We start from the raw sequence: 16,980 nt of genomic DNA on the forward strand, positions 1-16,980 counted from the left end.
TGGATACCTAACTTACCCACTGATAATAAGTTTCAACTGACCCTTCGATAGGCCTTAAAAATGTTCTGTTTAGTTTATCTATTTGCATCTGTAGGTTTTAAATACAATACATATCTTAGAAGTCTGATTTCTCAAAATGCATTTCTGAGCCAGAAATCACCAGAATTCATTAATTATGTTACAGCTTTATTCCCATCTATATTCTGAAGGATTTACGGAGGGGTTTGTTCATTTATCACTTGCTTTACTTTTATACATTTTATTCCTAAAAACATAGCGAATTGTGAAAATCTTGACAAAAAATGGTGGACACAAGAATGTATGCAATTCTTAATGTAATCACTCAACTGGGGAAGTATGGTGATACTTCAGTTAAACTGTTTACCTGGGGTGTTTAGCCCCTTAAAACATATTCAGCACTGTATATTTACTATTATTATATGGACAAAAAAGCAGACATTCATCAAAATATATTCGTTTGTGTTCTGCAGAAGAAAAGGTTAGGTTTGAAACAACAAGAGGGTGAGTAAATAATGGCGAGATGTTCATTTTTGGATGAACTGTCCCTTTAAAGCCATGCCACATTCAGGAATAATGATAATCCTTAGCTAGATGAGGTAAATATCTCCGGCATTCACAAATCTCCTTCCAGAGACGTAGGCCCCCTTCATGTCAATCATTCCATGAACACTGACAATAGACCCAGCGCAAACAAATAATCCTGAAAAAGAGCCCCTGGCGGAGCAGACACCTGAGGCCTGCAGCTATTCTTCTGCTGTGCTGGATATAGAATAGCTGGCATTGGGAGGATATCCTCTGGAGTTCGGGAGGCGCTGCAGAGCCCAGGGTCTTTTGGGAGCCGAGCCAGAGATGGATATCAGAGGACCGGCCTGAAGCGGGCAGGGTGGGTACAGGAGGAAGGACTGTTTGTTTGGGACTGCTCTGATGGAAGGAGGGAGATAAGGCCAGGCTTCGGACATTCAGATGGTGGAGGTTTAGGATGAAGGATTCAAATAAAGCTCAAGCCACTCACTGAGACAATACCGGTATTTTAGTCATGTTCAGTCGGTTGATGAGGTTATCGTTTCGCCTGGTATATGAGTAAAAGAAAGATTTGGTGTGTCTTGTCATTTGCTAGCGATCTGATATAATTAGACTATACTATGTAGCTGTGTCTCCCCTTATTCAAGGAAACATTCACAATTTCTGTCATATGACCATATATATGCCTACGAATGACATGCACGTGAGAAAAGTTATTTGTTTTCATGGCAAGAACCCATTTAAAGCAAATTAAAGTAATTTATATGGGAAGTAAATTAATTTTGTGTCAACGCAAACTGATCAAGGTCTACAAATATGCTCTAGCGTATAAAAGTTTGGGTCAGTAAGATTTTTGAAAGTCAGCACCAAGGCTGATTTTATTTAAAAAAAATCAGTAAAGAGTAATTTTGTAAAATATTAGTACAATTTTAAATGACTGTTTTCTATTTGAATATATAAAATGTACATACAACATGTTATTTATTCCTGTAATGGCAAAGCTGAGTTTTCAGCAGTCATTACTCCAGTCTTCAATTAATTAGTCAAATTAATTCTATATGCTGATTTGGTGCTCAAGAAACATTTATTTATTATTATTAATATTATTATTATTATTATTATTATTCAGTGTTGTAAACAATTGTGCTGCATAATATTTGTGTGGAAACTGTCATTCAGGATTCATTGATGAATTGAAAGCTCCAAAGAAGAGCATTTATTTTAAATATAAATGTTTTGTAACATGATGATGACTTTACTGTCACTTTTGATAAAAAAAAATTTGCATCCTTGCTAAATTAAAATATTATTATTATTATTTTCATCTTTTGAACGATACTGTGTCCAATTCATAAAATCAGGTGATTTTCAGGTTAAGGATCAGCCATTTATTTTTAAATTAAAACTTTTTACAAGGAAATCTTATTGTACAATCCTCTAGTATTTATGCTTTTTTATGTTATTTTGTTTTCCTTGTAATACATGTGATATATTGAAAAGGTCAATAAATCAAATATAATAATCTTTATAATAATAACAACATAATAATAAAAACATTTATAATTATGTATTTTTCCCAAAATGATAGATGTGGGGTAAAGTGTGTCAGATGTTCTGAATAATGTGAATAAAACACATTCAAAGCATTTTTGCGGCACATTTTGTTGGTTCTATATAAATAATTTTCATTATATTCATATTTCTTTTCAAACTATTTATATATAACAATTAAACTTACAGTTTACCCCTAAAGAGAGAGTTTGAAAATAATTTTTTAGCTTTATTTAGATTATACACACTAAAATAACCAACTTAAAAAGTGGCACAGCTTACCCCACTCTCCCCCCTATGTGCTATAGACTGTTGCTGCTTTCTCAGAGATATGTGATGCTGTACCTGACGGTGCCGTCAGTAAAGGAGAGAGTAATCTGGGCGTCACGTTTGGGAAGAAGGCTCTGAGTGGTAGACGATCCTACAAATCATATATGCACACAGATATCACAACAAGTCGAACTTTGAAATATCTCTATTGTGTCGTTTGAGAGCCACTAGTGGCACCAAACAGACCTGCCAATCACACGAAACTCCACAGAGGCCATGCATTGTTATTTCTCTGTGTTGTTTTCTTTTGTTTATGGCCTCTGTGGGATTTTGTATTTTTGGAAACAATCTTTTACTTTTTTGTGATTCGGTTTGGTGCTGCTAGTGCCAGAGAAATGACACATTCACATTCATGAAGTCAGCTTGTACCTGAGGTTTCTGTCCAGTCACTCTCTGGAGGAAGCAGGCAGTGAAGACCTGTACGAGGGCTCTCAGCGCCAGGTTCTCATCAATCTCTGTCAGCACATTCCTGCACACACACACACACACACACACACACACACACACACACACACACACACACACACACACACACACACACACACACACACAAAATCCATACTGTTGAATACATTTTTGTTTAAAAACAAAACATTCACACTAAAGCTGTAATATATGCTTTGATTGAGAAAGCATCAAAACATAATAAGATATGGGTAACAGTTTAGTATTCTTTGAAAGCTTCCAATAGCAGCCTAAATCAGAAAAAATGTCAATAATAAAAATAATATTATTGGCCAGTACTAATATAATCATTGATATAACCAACAAAACATTAATAACTGAATATGCTGTAGTCAATGAATGATTTTTCCTGTGAGTTTTTTTGGGGGGGGTTATGCATAGTAAAATAAAACCTGTAGCAGTTTGGCTTTTTTGACAAATAATTTTGTAAGATAAATATCATAACCAAGTTTAGTGTTTTGTTCTTCCCTCAAATTTAAAAAATATAAAGCATTTCCCTCATATTTTGATGGTTTAATCACATTTGTAGGGTTATTAAAAACAAATATCCCTACCGGACATCAATTTTGGCCACTATTGTGTATATTATATAATCACTTAATATATTATATATTATATACAGTATAAATGGGTCAGATGGTGTCTTTTTTATTTTTTTATTTTAGCAGAATGGATCTAAAGTTGGTCTGGGGCACATTTTATGGTGTTTTGCAGACAGATTTTGCGTAGGTCTACAAAAAAAAAATACAAGCCAATATTCACCTGTAAATCTCGTTGACTGTGAGAAAGATGTGGCAGTAATCGGCTGAAGCTTGAGGCTGGCGGGGGGGAGAAGAACATTGCAGTGCATTAGGAACACTGTCTGGTTGTCATCTACTCTCTCAACCACCAGGAGGCAATGCTGCAATAATAATGAGGACCAGTTGGCATCCCACAGATCCTCTCCCATAATTCACTGCTGCAAGTTTAACAGCCAAGTTTCTTACCAACAAAATGCACATTGCTTTATTATACAGCAAATATCATCTGTTTTAAATTCATGTGAAAGAAAGTTAAAAAAAATTACATCCAAGCAGCTGTACATGCGTGTCTGGTGCAGCACGTAAACGTACATGCTCATATTTTAATAGAACAGGTTTCATTAATATACCCATAGTTCATATGGGCAAAGAATGCCATAAAAACATTTCACCCAGACCCCAAACATCAGTGCTCCAGAGAGCCCACATGTGCCCCTGCGGTCTTTGATCCTCGGAACATTTGTCTCTGTTTGCGCATGTGTTTGTGTGTGTGTGTGTTTGTGTGTGTGTAGGCCACAGGGAGAAGCCTCATTATTCTCTCCTTCATTTGGGTCCATTAAAACATCTGCCACACCCAGCCTACAGGCACCCTCATCTCCCCTCTGTACACACACACACACACACACACACACGATCCTCACACACCACCCCCCAAACCCCAAAGCATCTCAGATATTCCCGTAACCCCAGCTATTCAACGCTTGCCAAAAGCCGCCAATTTGCTGCTCCAATAAAAAGAGACGCATTTCGGCAACAAATATTAGATGGTATGATCCCGTCTCAGAAACAGAAGACAGAGCAATAGAAACAAGAAAGAGAAAGATCACATCAAGAATAGAGTTCACCAACTCACAGCCAAAGTTATAAAACCAATGAACGAAACTGTATGACTGCACAAGCAATTCGCACAGTAATTCAGATGCACCTGGAGCCGAAATGTTGATGTACAACACCCTTTAATTCCTCACCTGATCTTCATAAATAAGCGATTCAGACACTAGTCATCAGATAATCATCACACACTACTGTTAAAAGTTAGGGGTCAGAAAATTTATACTTTTACAAAATGTTTATATTTCAAATAAATGCTGTTCTTTTGAACTTTCTATTCATCCAAGAATCCTGAAAAAAAATATGCATCACTTTCCACTGCTGTATTTTGATTAAATAAATGTAGCCCTTGTGAGCATAGTTTACCCCAACCAAAGTTAAAAATATTCAATAATTTACTCGCCCTCGCCTCATGTTGTTTCAAACCTGGACTTTCTATATTTAGACTGGAGCTGTCAAGAGCTACAGTGGAGAAGATAATCTTTAAAAAAATTAATTGTTTATGACACAAAGTTCAGAAGACTTAAAATATAGAGCATGAGTAGTTTGGGCCACTTTTACTACACTTTCATGATCATTTTTCTGATATTGTATGGTGTTTTTTTGCCCCAGTCCCCATTTACTTTCATTATATGGAAAAGAGCGACCATTACATTCTTCATAAACTCACCTTTTGTGTTTTACAGTAGAAATAATATGGGTTTGGAATGACATGAGGATGCATAAATGATCAATCATTAATTTAAAAACCAAAGATTGAGAACTATTGCTTTAAGTCTCTAACATCTCACATAAGAGATCAACGTGATGCAAGCAGAGGCGTAGGAAAGGGCTGTCTGCTTTTACTTTTTATGAAGGCCGAAGCTTTCTCTCCCTAGTGAAAACAGATGGGTTTTCCAAACACTCATCCATACCTTCTCCTAACACTTCAGGGAGGGTCAATTACAGAATAGCAAAAACATCCTCTTTCTGGCAGTGGGATGCTGGAAGATGCTGTTTATTGTTATTGGAGCTCAGCTTTGAGGAAGGTGGATGAAAACAGAAATGTGAAACTAATTTCTGGTTTCCCCTTTTTGATTGCGGTTTAAACAACTTGTTCCTGCAACGTAAACACACCGCACAGTTTAATATGCTTTGAAGCGCAAACAAATACGAGTTGAATGCAGCTGCATTTGGGCCTCATTTTACCTGTCTGTACCGCTCAGAATGAGATGCTAAACAGACCTCAACGAACCTCAAACATCAGCTACGTGCATGATGACTGTTTGACGTCCTTAGACAGACATGTAAATAAGGTCTTGATTTCAGTCATTTTAAGTTTCTTTGTGTAGGAATGAAACGGCCTCATAAAGATGTGTATGGACCACGGGCCTGGTTCACGTCACACTGTTTGAGTCTGAGGCCAGCGTACCGCTGTTAATCTTCATACATTGTGTACCATACGAACAACAGACCATCAAATTCCTTCTTTACTACCATAGTTTTACTGTCAACACAGCAGCACCAAATTAATTAGCAACCGAAGCAAATATTATGACATGCGGTACTAGTTGCCACCAAACATAACAGTGTGGACTTGTTGCTAATAAACACGGTGATGGTCTGTTGTTGTAAGGTGCTGATATATCTATTTGGCTATTAATATTTTGACAAATGCAACTATACAACATTCGGTGTAATCAAAAAGTGAAACATTTTAAAAGTAGCAGTTTAAATGACAGATTTTTAATGTAGTTTCAAACTTGAGACCCATCTAAAAAAAACAACAACAACATTTAATGGTAATATAGAAGAAATCAAGCGTACCAGTAATGAGTCGTTTACATGTTTGTCCAGACTCTGTGTCATTGATTCGTGGTCAGACAGCACAGATTCCAGTAAGCTCACTGCTGCCCCCTCCAGACAGGTGGGGCTAAGACACCACAGGGTCACTACAGCCTCATCCTCCAACACAAGCCTCTTACTGTGTAAGGAAAAAGATACACGGGTCAAGAGTGGACATCATCTGTGTGCTGTCAGTAGATGCTGCATTACAATGTTTCAGTGTAATGATACTAACCTGATCAAAGCCTTACTGACTTCCTTAATAAACTCTTGATTCAGACAGGAAGAGCCACACAACATGGAATGCTTCAACAGAGCTCCAATGAGAGGAGCCATCTGAGGACATGTGACCAAGGCAGCGCATGCCGTCGACATGGTGTGAATGTTCTCGTTTGAACATCTACAAAGAGCGATTAATTAGTGTGGATTATATATATATATACAGTATGTATGTTTACACAGAAGGCATTTGGTAATAGCTGTTGTTAGATGTGCTCTAAAGGCGAATCCAGTGTGAGATTAAGCGTCCATTACCTTGCTGATGTTTTTGGCAAGCCCTCACAGCTTTTAATGACCTCTTCTGTCATCAATGACACCACCTGAAAGTGACAGCAAGACACAACAGTTTGCCTATAATTTCACAATTGTAATAAAAATGCTATTTAAAAATCAACTCTTACTTGGTTTTAGTTTATAATAACCGTGAACATGAACAACTAATTTCTCATGTAAATGAGTGGAAAATACATCCGCGGCAGGACAAGATGTCTAATATTCACAATGTATTCACTATGATTTTGCCAGTGATGTAAAATTATAAATTATTTTATTAGTCCATTTTTAAACAGCACATCGCTAGACTCGTTTTACAAGACGCTCCTGTCATGCAATATGCGTGTTAAGAAAGTGTTTAGACAAACTTAATCTCAATAGAATTGAACTTCATCAGCAAAAAATGAAGTTTGAATATGTTTCTATGATTTGTTTTCATTATAACTCCAATTTTAATTTAAAAAACATTTAGTATGAATGAATATATACTATAAATACATATAGGTAAATATTGCTGTTTATTACTGTGTACTATTTTATTGGTCCAAATCATTATTTCAACATAAATTATTAAATATTAATATTCCTGGTGTTTATTTAGTGAATAATGCTATGGATTATTTAAACTATTTTAGCATTTCACAGTATTTGACTTCTAGATTAAACATTTCCAATTTACTTGGCAATAATGGCTGTTTACAAGAAACAACAGTTATTGTGATTGGGGGAAAGAAAATAGATTCAATCGAAAATCATCAATAGACTGAAAAAGAGAAATAGTTTAGCCTCAGGCCTTATTACCCATCACATCACCCATGTCATTATTAACTAATATGCCAAGGCTGATTCCCAAACCTTCTGAAGAGCCTCTGAGTGGTATCGCTTCGGGCTTGATCCAGCATGTTTTACTGTAGCATGAGATACACTGCCGTCCTCCTCCGAGATCAGATGACACAACATATTCTGTCCAGAACAGACACAGAACGTAAAAATGCAGACGACAGCTTTTATTGGGAAAATGTAATCACACACCATGAAACATCAATAACTGTGAATTATTTTGCTTCGTCTATAATTGGACAACTATTTGCTCGTCATAAATACATCTCCATGTTGCACACAAATAAAAAAAGGGGAAAAGACAATGGAACTGGTGGCATGGCCTGTCTGTTTATGAAAGCACGGGGTTTAAGCCTTGACAGAAAACATGTCTGCTTGTGGTGGGGCCATGTGGTTTCTTTAGGTTTACAGTATGCTAAGATGTCCTCCATAGACCCAAAGAGGCTCAATTACTACCATCTGAACAGCAAAAGCACACTGCAGATCACACTTAACTCTAAGCTGGGCTGCGGCTACAGCACAGGCCAATGAAACGCAGACCTTTTATATTCTCTCGTTTTTTTCTCTACCTTGAGGTGGAGAAAGATGGGATCTGCCATGATGTTTTTTTTTTTTTTTTTTTGGTCTTCAAAGTGGTAATTTAGACAGCACTAAACCACATGGATGCCCAGGCTAAATCAAAACAACTTGTACAATATTCCTAAAATGAAAAGAAAGAAAACAGAATGTTTGAGAGGAGCACATTCACTTCTCGGATGTTTTCTGATCAAGACATCACATGACTCTAGCCTAAAGATCTTCAAAGAAACAAGCAAACAAAATACATTATTAAACTACTAAAAATCAAACAATTGCTTGTTCTGGGTGGTTGCTATGTCGTTTCTAGGGCACTCTTAAGGTGTCCCACCTATTTTACTGTCTGTTTTGACGCAATTTGTTGCAAGTTAAATGTATACAGTACATTTTGTTGGAAAAAAATTTCACAGTAAATTTGAAGTAATTTTGTTAGAAAATAAATGTGAGTTTTATTCAACTTTGGACTGTGTTTGAGCAGTCATGAGTTATAAGTTAAAAGAAATGTATATCCATTGATTTCAAAGAAGTTAATACTTGTAATTCACAGAATATATGGTCTTAATACAGTATATGTTCGTATATAAATATATATATATGCACATTACACCTCTCATGAATATTGACAAAATATATTTTTTCTTGCATAAGATTTTTTCTGTCTTTCACGTACATGTTGTAATAACAGTAACGATCAAACAAATTATGCATTCAGTTATGATGACTCAGTTTTCAGTTTTATAAGTTATAGGTTTAAGTAAGCAGATTTTGAATGCATTAATATGAGGGCTAACAAATTCTTCATGTTGGGGCAGGGTATAAGCTACAAAGTTGAATCCTTATGGTTAGGGGTTTGAAACATTAGAAAAATAAAGGCACATCAAAAGACAAAGTGACAGAAATAGTAAAGATGGGGTCATTCTGCTCAGCCTAAAATAGTTTTTGAATGCTCCTGCAGAGGTGATCGTACTTAAAGAGACCACACAAGTCTCCCTAAAGACTGTTCCAGACCCCCAGGAGCCCTGAAGGAGCGGAGGGGCCATCAGGCTTGGTCTGGTCTCTGTGATGTGGAGAGAGCGAGTCAGGCTGGCGCTCCAGAGCAAAGGCTCACAGTAGAATGGGCAACAGGCCCTTTAATAACAAGCAAAAATGTCGGTCCGTGCCGCTAGTGGAAGTCTCGTCATTCTTCTTCTGGGCTAAACCACCCACATGAAGAACATGACCAAGATGGCTTTGTGAATGACAGGAACGTTTGTTTATTCATGATGAGTGACTAAAGGAACACAGTAGGGCTGAACGATATTCGATTTTAACATCGACATCGCGATGTGCGAGTGAGCGATAGTCACATCGCCGGAACATGCGATGTGAAGGGTAGTAGCACAGTACAGTAGCACCAGCGGGAGATATTACGCGCTTCATGAGGCACGCGCGCGGTCTCTTGCTCTCTCTGCCGTGCACGCGCTGCGCGGTTTGGAGCACAGTCTCTGTCTCGCGGGCGCGCTCGCTCTAGATTCCGGAGATTTTAACTAATTCGCGGGCATCAGCCGCTATCCGGGAGACTTGGGATGTCTGTATTTCTATACTGAAATAATATCGGCATTATAATTATTGATTTTTCATTAGGCTATTTTTTTTGGTGCCCCCTCAGCTCTTGATGCGCGTGGAGCGGCGACGCTGACAGGTGTGGTGTAAAGCTGCTGTTTAAATGTGTTCGGCTTTTCTGTTTACAGAAACATGTTCTCTAATCTGTTTAGAAGATTTAATACAAAATATATTAAAGTTTTATATCATTTTGTTTATTTCATATGATTATGATGACCAACATCAACAGTTACTTTGGCACTTTGGCTAAGAAAAGTTGACTTAAAAGAATGTGAACCAAAATGCTTAAGTTGTTTTATAAAAAATATATTTATTTTAAGTTATATTGTTGTAAACCAATCAGGGGGTTGGTGTAAAGCTGCTGTTTTATTTAAAAATGTGTTCTGCTTTTGTGTTTACAGAAATGTTCTAATTTTGGAATAAAATATTAAGTGACCTTTTTTGTCACTTGTAATGAAGCTTGCTTATTAGTGAAATTATTAATATCATGGAATGGTAATTATTGTCTTTAGCCTGGAGTAATGGCTCTCAATATCGCAATATATATCGTTGGGGAAAAAAATATCGCAATGTAATTTTTTTCCAATATCGTGCAGCCCTAGAACACAGGCCATCACCGCCGTTGAGGCTCTGGGGGGTCAGCTGGAATCATCCCAGATGGACCTCACATTGAAACCCATGCTGATCGACATGAAGGCTTTCTCTAATGGGTGAGTCTTCAAATGTTGACAGTGACAGTAAACAGCGCTCGGAACAAACAAGGAATGGGGATAAACGGAAAAACACACAGTCCATTAGGGCCGCAACAAACACGAGAATGGAAAAATAAGAGATCAACGGCTTGGAAGAGGCAAGACGTCAGACTGGGAGGAGAAGACAGACCCCCAGGAAATCAACACAAACCAAATCAATTTGCTACAACACAACAAGAAAGAGACCGACAACATTGGACAGTAATTCTATTTCAGCAAAACAGAACAAATGAGAATGTGGTCAGCTATTAAACAGAGAACACAAAGTGGCACACTTCCTGACTCAAACCTGAAGAAGAGTTACAACTATGTCCCTTAAAGTCACCATGAAATCAAAAATGACAATTTTTTTTTTAATGGAATATTACAGTATTTGCTATAAATGATTTATCCGTGTACATCTTTCATTTTTTAAATTAATGTGCCCTCATAATCTTTAATCAAATTATCTTCACCACTGCAAATGGTACTTCAAATGTCTGGAAAAGCATGAGTTGGTATCATGGTGTAATTTTGACAATAAACTGACCTGTATACCAAAAGAGTCAAAAACAGCGACCTTCTGGACCTTTTGTTGGCCAGTCACTGGAAACAATACAGATTGTTTTCTCTTCCCATGTTTTATCTATCAAGTAAACACTCAAGCGCCTATAATTTGTAACTTCCTCACACAAATAGTCCTAATCTCTCTGTTTTTTGTCCTGTATCTTTTCCCAACAAACCATAAGTACACACACTGCTGCTGCACTAGGGATTGTTAGCTAAGCAAATAAATAATGTAAGATTAAATACCGTGTCTCAACCCCTGACAGAGAACCCACACCTCCCTCTGACTCCACTTCCCTTCGTATAGGTCAAAAAACATCTGGCAAATTAAAAGTTTACTTTAAAAGCCCTGCTTTAATTAGCGCCATGTTTTATTAGATGAAAAAAAATAATCAAACGAATGCACACACGAAACGCGAGGGGTTCTGTATTGCTTATGGTAAACCATCTGCGTGAACTCTGTAAAAAGTTGAAAGTGTACAATTATTTTAGTTCTTTTTCATCACCCCGCTCTCCCAACCCTGATTACATCTATTCAAATATAAAAGTGTACATTGAGAATTTCTAAAACACTTTTAGCAGATTGAAAACTCTTGGGGTCTGGAAGAGTATGACATTTATTAGGTAATATTACAAACAAAAAATGGCTTAAACCTTCAAAGCATGTGCTTTTAAACTCTTTATATTATATATCAAGTGATAATTTGTATTTATTTAATTAATTACATGAAATGCCAATATATTAATTTAATTGCACACCAAACTTAGCTGAGAAATTACCATTAAAAGATGATTTCATAATTGATAAAGTCATTATTGTGGCATGAATGCATTTACACTGCAATTACAATTAAATAATGGCATGAGATTACCGGTAATGGGTTTTAAAAGTGATATTAAAAGGATCCACCTAAAAATTAAAATTCTGTCATCATTTACTCACCCTAATATAGTTTCAAACCTGTATGACTTTCTTTCTTCTGTGAAACATAAGATAATTTGAGAAATGTCTCAGTATTTTTTTACAATGGAAGTCAACATTCATAAAAATATCTTCTTTTATGTTCGGCAAAAAAAAAAAGTAATACAGGTTTAAAATGGCACGAGGGTGAGTAAACGATTAAAGAATTTTCATTTTTGGGTGAACTATCACTTTAATGTTTTTTTTTTATTAATATGAAACATAAAATATATATTTTTTAATTAAATGAGAGTCATTGAGTCATTCATTCATTAATTCATTCAAATTGTTTAAATGGCTCAAATTCAGGAAATAAGTAAATGGCTCTCTTTATGAATGGGCCATTGAATAATTGGTTCACCCGATTCGTTCAAAACGAGGATTTGTTCAGAAAAGAGACACCGCTGTGTTGCTCGGAGACGCACAACAGTTCTGCTGTGGATTTTGTGTGTAATATTTTCATTGGCAAAATTGAGCAAAAACAGACAATATTAACTCTAAAACAACACAATATTAACTTCTTATTTATTAAACTGTTAAATAAAATCAACATCACATTTGTGCTCGTGCTATTCGGGACAAAAACAGCACTCGTGTGATATTGCATTCGTTGCTCATATGATATTGCTTAACTACATCATATGATATATACTCATACAGGGTTATTTTTGTCCCAATATCTTGAATTTTAGGAACATTCTAACTCCATGTTCAGTCATTCATGTTTGAGCCAGAGTCTGATCCCGGATCAGAAGACAACAAACCTACAACTCAAATACCAAGGATACTCCAGTCAGCAAAAGCTTGGCAGTAAACCATTTTTAATTATATCTATTCCTTATACATTTGTGAGGTAGTCTTGTATTTTATTATATGTTGAAACAAAGACACCACAGAAAGGTGTTTATTTCGTTATATACTTGAAACATTTGTCCCCTGTGAAACATTGATGCGTATTACATATACTTTATAAAGTACCTGAAGTTGCCACAGTTATCATTTAACACAATAGTGACTTTATCAATAATGAAATGATCTTTTAGGGTTAATTTCTCAGCAAAATTTGGTGTGCAATTAGATTAATTATTCGGCACATCATATACGTTTCGTGTAGACGAATTATGAAGGTACCTTCGTTTGTCACACAGTTGTTCATATATTTGTCGTCCGTCTTTTTCAGAAAAGTGATAGTAAAGCGAGTACATTGAAGGGGTGGTTGAGTACGATTTCACTTTTCTAACTTTAGTTAGTGTGTAATGTTTTTGTTTGAGCATAAACGACATCTGCAAAGTTACAACGCTCAAAGTTCAAAGCAAAGGGAGATATTTGCTATTAAAGAAATATTTTTTTAAGGACTACAACAAACGGCTGGTATGGAGTACATGATATTCCTCACGGGTTAGTGACATCTCCAACCCTAAAATTTTCATACACCCCGCCCCGGGACAAGTCCATGTTGAGAAGAGGGAGAGTTGTTGTAGAGCACATTTGTGAGTCAGCTCAAACTGTAGCATCTGTCTTTTCACATGCAATAGAAAGTCACTCTGTGTTCATCTCACAACAGTTCCTATACTAGCAATTTATAGATTATCATGACAGAATATGCTAATTAAATATAGTTAACGCCACATCAGCAACATAAATGCATCAACTAACCATTCAGAGATGTCCTGTTGCATTCTACATGTTGTCACTTCTTCTAGACTCTCTCCATCTTTGTCTGACTCCGTTTAAACATAAAAGGCAGAACAGTTTCTGTATTTTAGTGTGTGTCTGCGTGAGGTAATCGCAGCTGCTAACACACACAAGCTCTTGAAACCCCGCCCTCTGTGTCGGGAGCAACAGCTAATTTGCATTTAAAGGGCCAGACACAAAACGGTGCGTTTTTGCTAACCCTCAAAAAGTGACAACTTTAACATGATATATAAAAATATCTCTGAGGTATATTGAGCTAAAACTTCACACACACACTCTAGGGACATCAGAGATTTATTTGACATCTTATGAAAAGGGCATTTTACCACCCCTTTAAACGATCTGCAACAGACAAAGCAAAGGTAAAAACGTTGTTTTTTCTTGTGAGTTGTGACATTACTTTTGGATCCAATGTAGCCGGTATTGCATCATCTTTTGTTTTGTTTCTCTGAAAATTCTTTAAAAAAGAATCCACAGTAAAATTAAGTGAACAAATGAACAGTGACTTACTGACGCAATATGGAACTTTGTACTTTTTGGAATATACTTTTTTTTATAGCACAATGACCTCTTACAGTATGTCAAGAGATCAAGGAAAATTTGATTAATTCATGACCCCTTTTATTTTTTCTTTCATCTTCACACTTTAAATTAAACTCACTTTAAATTATTGCGTCTGTAAGGATATCAATTTGTTAAATTTCTTTGGCGATTTATTTATCTATTCATTAACCTTAAGGGGTGAAATGCTGTTGGCTTTACCTTGACCCAAGTGTTGGCTTTTCGTTCAACAGCGTTCAGTGGCTCAGCGCTGTACAGACAGCTCAAACACCGCAGCAGGAGTCTCTGGCTTCTCTCTGAGCATACATTAACAAGACCACAGGACAAAATGCCATTTATAAGATGTGAAAATGGACACATTATTCATCTAATGGGAAACCCATGCATGCATGCATTTATAATCAGGCACAATGTAGACTAAACGGGGATGAAATATCTCATTTAAACCTAGAACTTTGTCAATGCAACTTTTCACTCAAATTGTTATGCTGATAATATACATTTTTAATACATTTATATACAACTTTAAATCAAATTCATAATATAATTTTTAAACTATATAACGGGGTCAAAAGTACAGTGATAGATATTTAAACTTTTTCCAAGTCTTTTTTAAGGCTGCATGTGAAGAACACATAATCTAATACAAAATTTTAGGGAAGGGAAATAGTGATCAGACGAGAGAGCGAGAGAGGTAGTGAAAGAAAGCCAAATAACAAAACAAAATGCCCAGCAGGCCACTACAGGGTTCATTGGAAAATTAGTGTAAATACCCAACCCATGCAGACACATTTCTTGGTCTCAAATGGGAAACACACCCCCAGTGTGGAAGTGTAGAAGAGTCGTAAATTTACCATCCGCAATAACACATGGGTTCCAACAAAGTCTTCCCAGGAACTGGCCCACAAAGGGAAACGTCTTCATGGCCTCACTAGTGGAGCTCTGTCATACAGTAAACACACACACATAAGACATCAATAGCAAAAATCTGCATTGGAATCATGAAAAAGAAACTGCAATACAGCCTTTCACGTTTCATTCCTAGTATTAATAATACACATGTGAATAATCCAATTGAGTAATAGTTGTTTGGCTTTTTCCATTGTATATTATAAAGAAATTATAATATATAATAAATAATGGGGTTGAACAATATCGAAAAACATTACAAGCAAGATTCAAACTTTCATCACTTGCATTAGCACTAAAGCTCAATGTGCAAAAGCATGTGTGCTCAGTTGAAAACTTTATTTGTATTTTACACCTCACCTTTCCAAATATACAGAACTCATCTCATAGATTATGTTAATGACACACCCTTTATATCATTGAAATTTGTATAGTGTGAAAGTTGGCATCTGTGAATCAATCAGAAACAGTCTGGTGTTTCCGTGGTGCTCCAACACCATGAATACATATCATACATCATACAAGTCAGGTGACTGGTCGGATATAAAACACACCTGATGGAGAGATAAGCAAGTAAGACAAGGATTGTTTTGTTTTGTCTTCTAGGTGATTTAAGTCATACCATCTTGCATTCCACAAGGATATGTCCTAGGACCCTTTTATTTCCACTGCAATACCAGCTTCCCTGATAACCACACCAGCACTGGCTGCATGAGGATTCAGCACACATTTCATATATACTCTACAATAGATGCCTCTCTTGCCACAATAGCCAATCACTTTGTAGTTGTTTTTTTAAATGTATTTTACAAATGTTTCTGTAATGCAACAATAAGGGCCCTTTTAAAGGCCCATTTTGTTTTTTTGGTACATCAAGGAAGAACTGATGGTTGCAGAGAGGAACAAATGAGCTCATGTCAGAACTATAATATTGCTTAGAATTTTCATCATCAAAATGAACTGTCAACACCAGATACTGTCTCAACTCATGATTTTTTTTTAAAAGTAATACTGACAGTTTAAGTGCGCAATGAAGCTCTGCCACTTGCAGAGTTAGCCGACATCAAAAGTATGAACAATTAGCTAATATGAAAAAAATTAATCATCATTTCTGGTAGAACTATTTGAGCCAAAACAAAAACCGTTTGATGGTCTTTTATAAAGCATTTCCCACACAGACAGACAGAAAGAGTCACTGATCATTTCTTTAAAAGTCAGTTACGTAATTAATGAAAACCAGCGTGCTAATGCAAAGGCATGTTGAGGATCACAGCTTTTTGCATCAGTTCAAGATGTGCCTTGCCAATTTACTGTACACTGGAAGCCATACAAAGGATCTGAGACTTTTTACATTCCATCGGCACATACATTGTTGGATGTTAAACGATTTCAGTGCACGCATGAAGAGAATGACACCATTCCTGTGGAACTTTAACACGTCAAGCCTGACAAAAGGAAAAAGACCTTGTGGCAGCCAAAAAAATAATTATTCCAAATACAGAGCACATACTAAACTAATTACTGTAGCTCTAAAACTTCCATTTGCATTTATAACATCTAATGGAGGATTTTTTTTATGTCAATGTCTCCCTAATGGGTTGATCCTAAAATGTAAAGGCAGCTCTACATTTTCATGTGTAAA

General features: G+C 36.3%; 1 protein-coding gene across 2 annotated transcripts in view; it reads right to left on the minus strand.

Moving 5' to 3' along the window:
* fancc (FA complementation group C) overlaps nucleotides 1-16,980 on the minus strand; it is a 31,596-nt gene that overhangs the window by 3,914 nt on the left and 10,702 nt on the right. The window contains exons 3-11 of one of the 2 annotated variants that reach the window (XM_079637236.1): nucleotides 15,284-15,371; nucleotides 14,631-14,725; nucleotides 7,752-7,859; nucleotides 6,879-6,943; nucleotides 6,580-6,744; nucleotides 6,327-6,483; nucleotides 3,652-3,707; nucleotides 2,794-2,893; nucleotides 2,440-2,515 (exon numbers count right to left, since the gene is read on the minus strand). In XM_079637236.1, the coding sequence (XP_079493362.1) occupies nucleotides 2,440-2,515; nucleotides 2,794-2,893; nucleotides 3,652-3,707; nucleotides 6,327-6,483; nucleotides 6,580-6,744; nucleotides 6,879-6,943; nucleotides 7,752-7,859; nucleotides 14,631-14,725; nucleotides 15,284-15,371 (910 nt within the window). The remainder of the gene's footprint in view (nucleotides 1-2,439; nucleotides 2,516-2,793; nucleotides 2,894-3,651; nucleotides 3,708-6,326; nucleotides 6,484-6,579; nucleotides 6,745-6,878; nucleotides 6,944-7,751; nucleotides 7,860-14,630; nucleotides 14,726-15,283; nucleotides 15,372-16,980) is intronic. The other variant, XM_079637237.1, reaches the window with a different exon arrangement.

This window comes from Phoxinus phoxinus (genome assembly GCF_949152265.1).
Source record: "Phoxinus phoxinus genome assembly, chromosome: 15".
In the NCBI taxonomy this organism is placed as follows: Eukaryota; Metazoa; Chordata; class Actinopteri; order Cypriniformes; family Leuciscidae; genus Phoxinus; species Phoxinus phoxinus.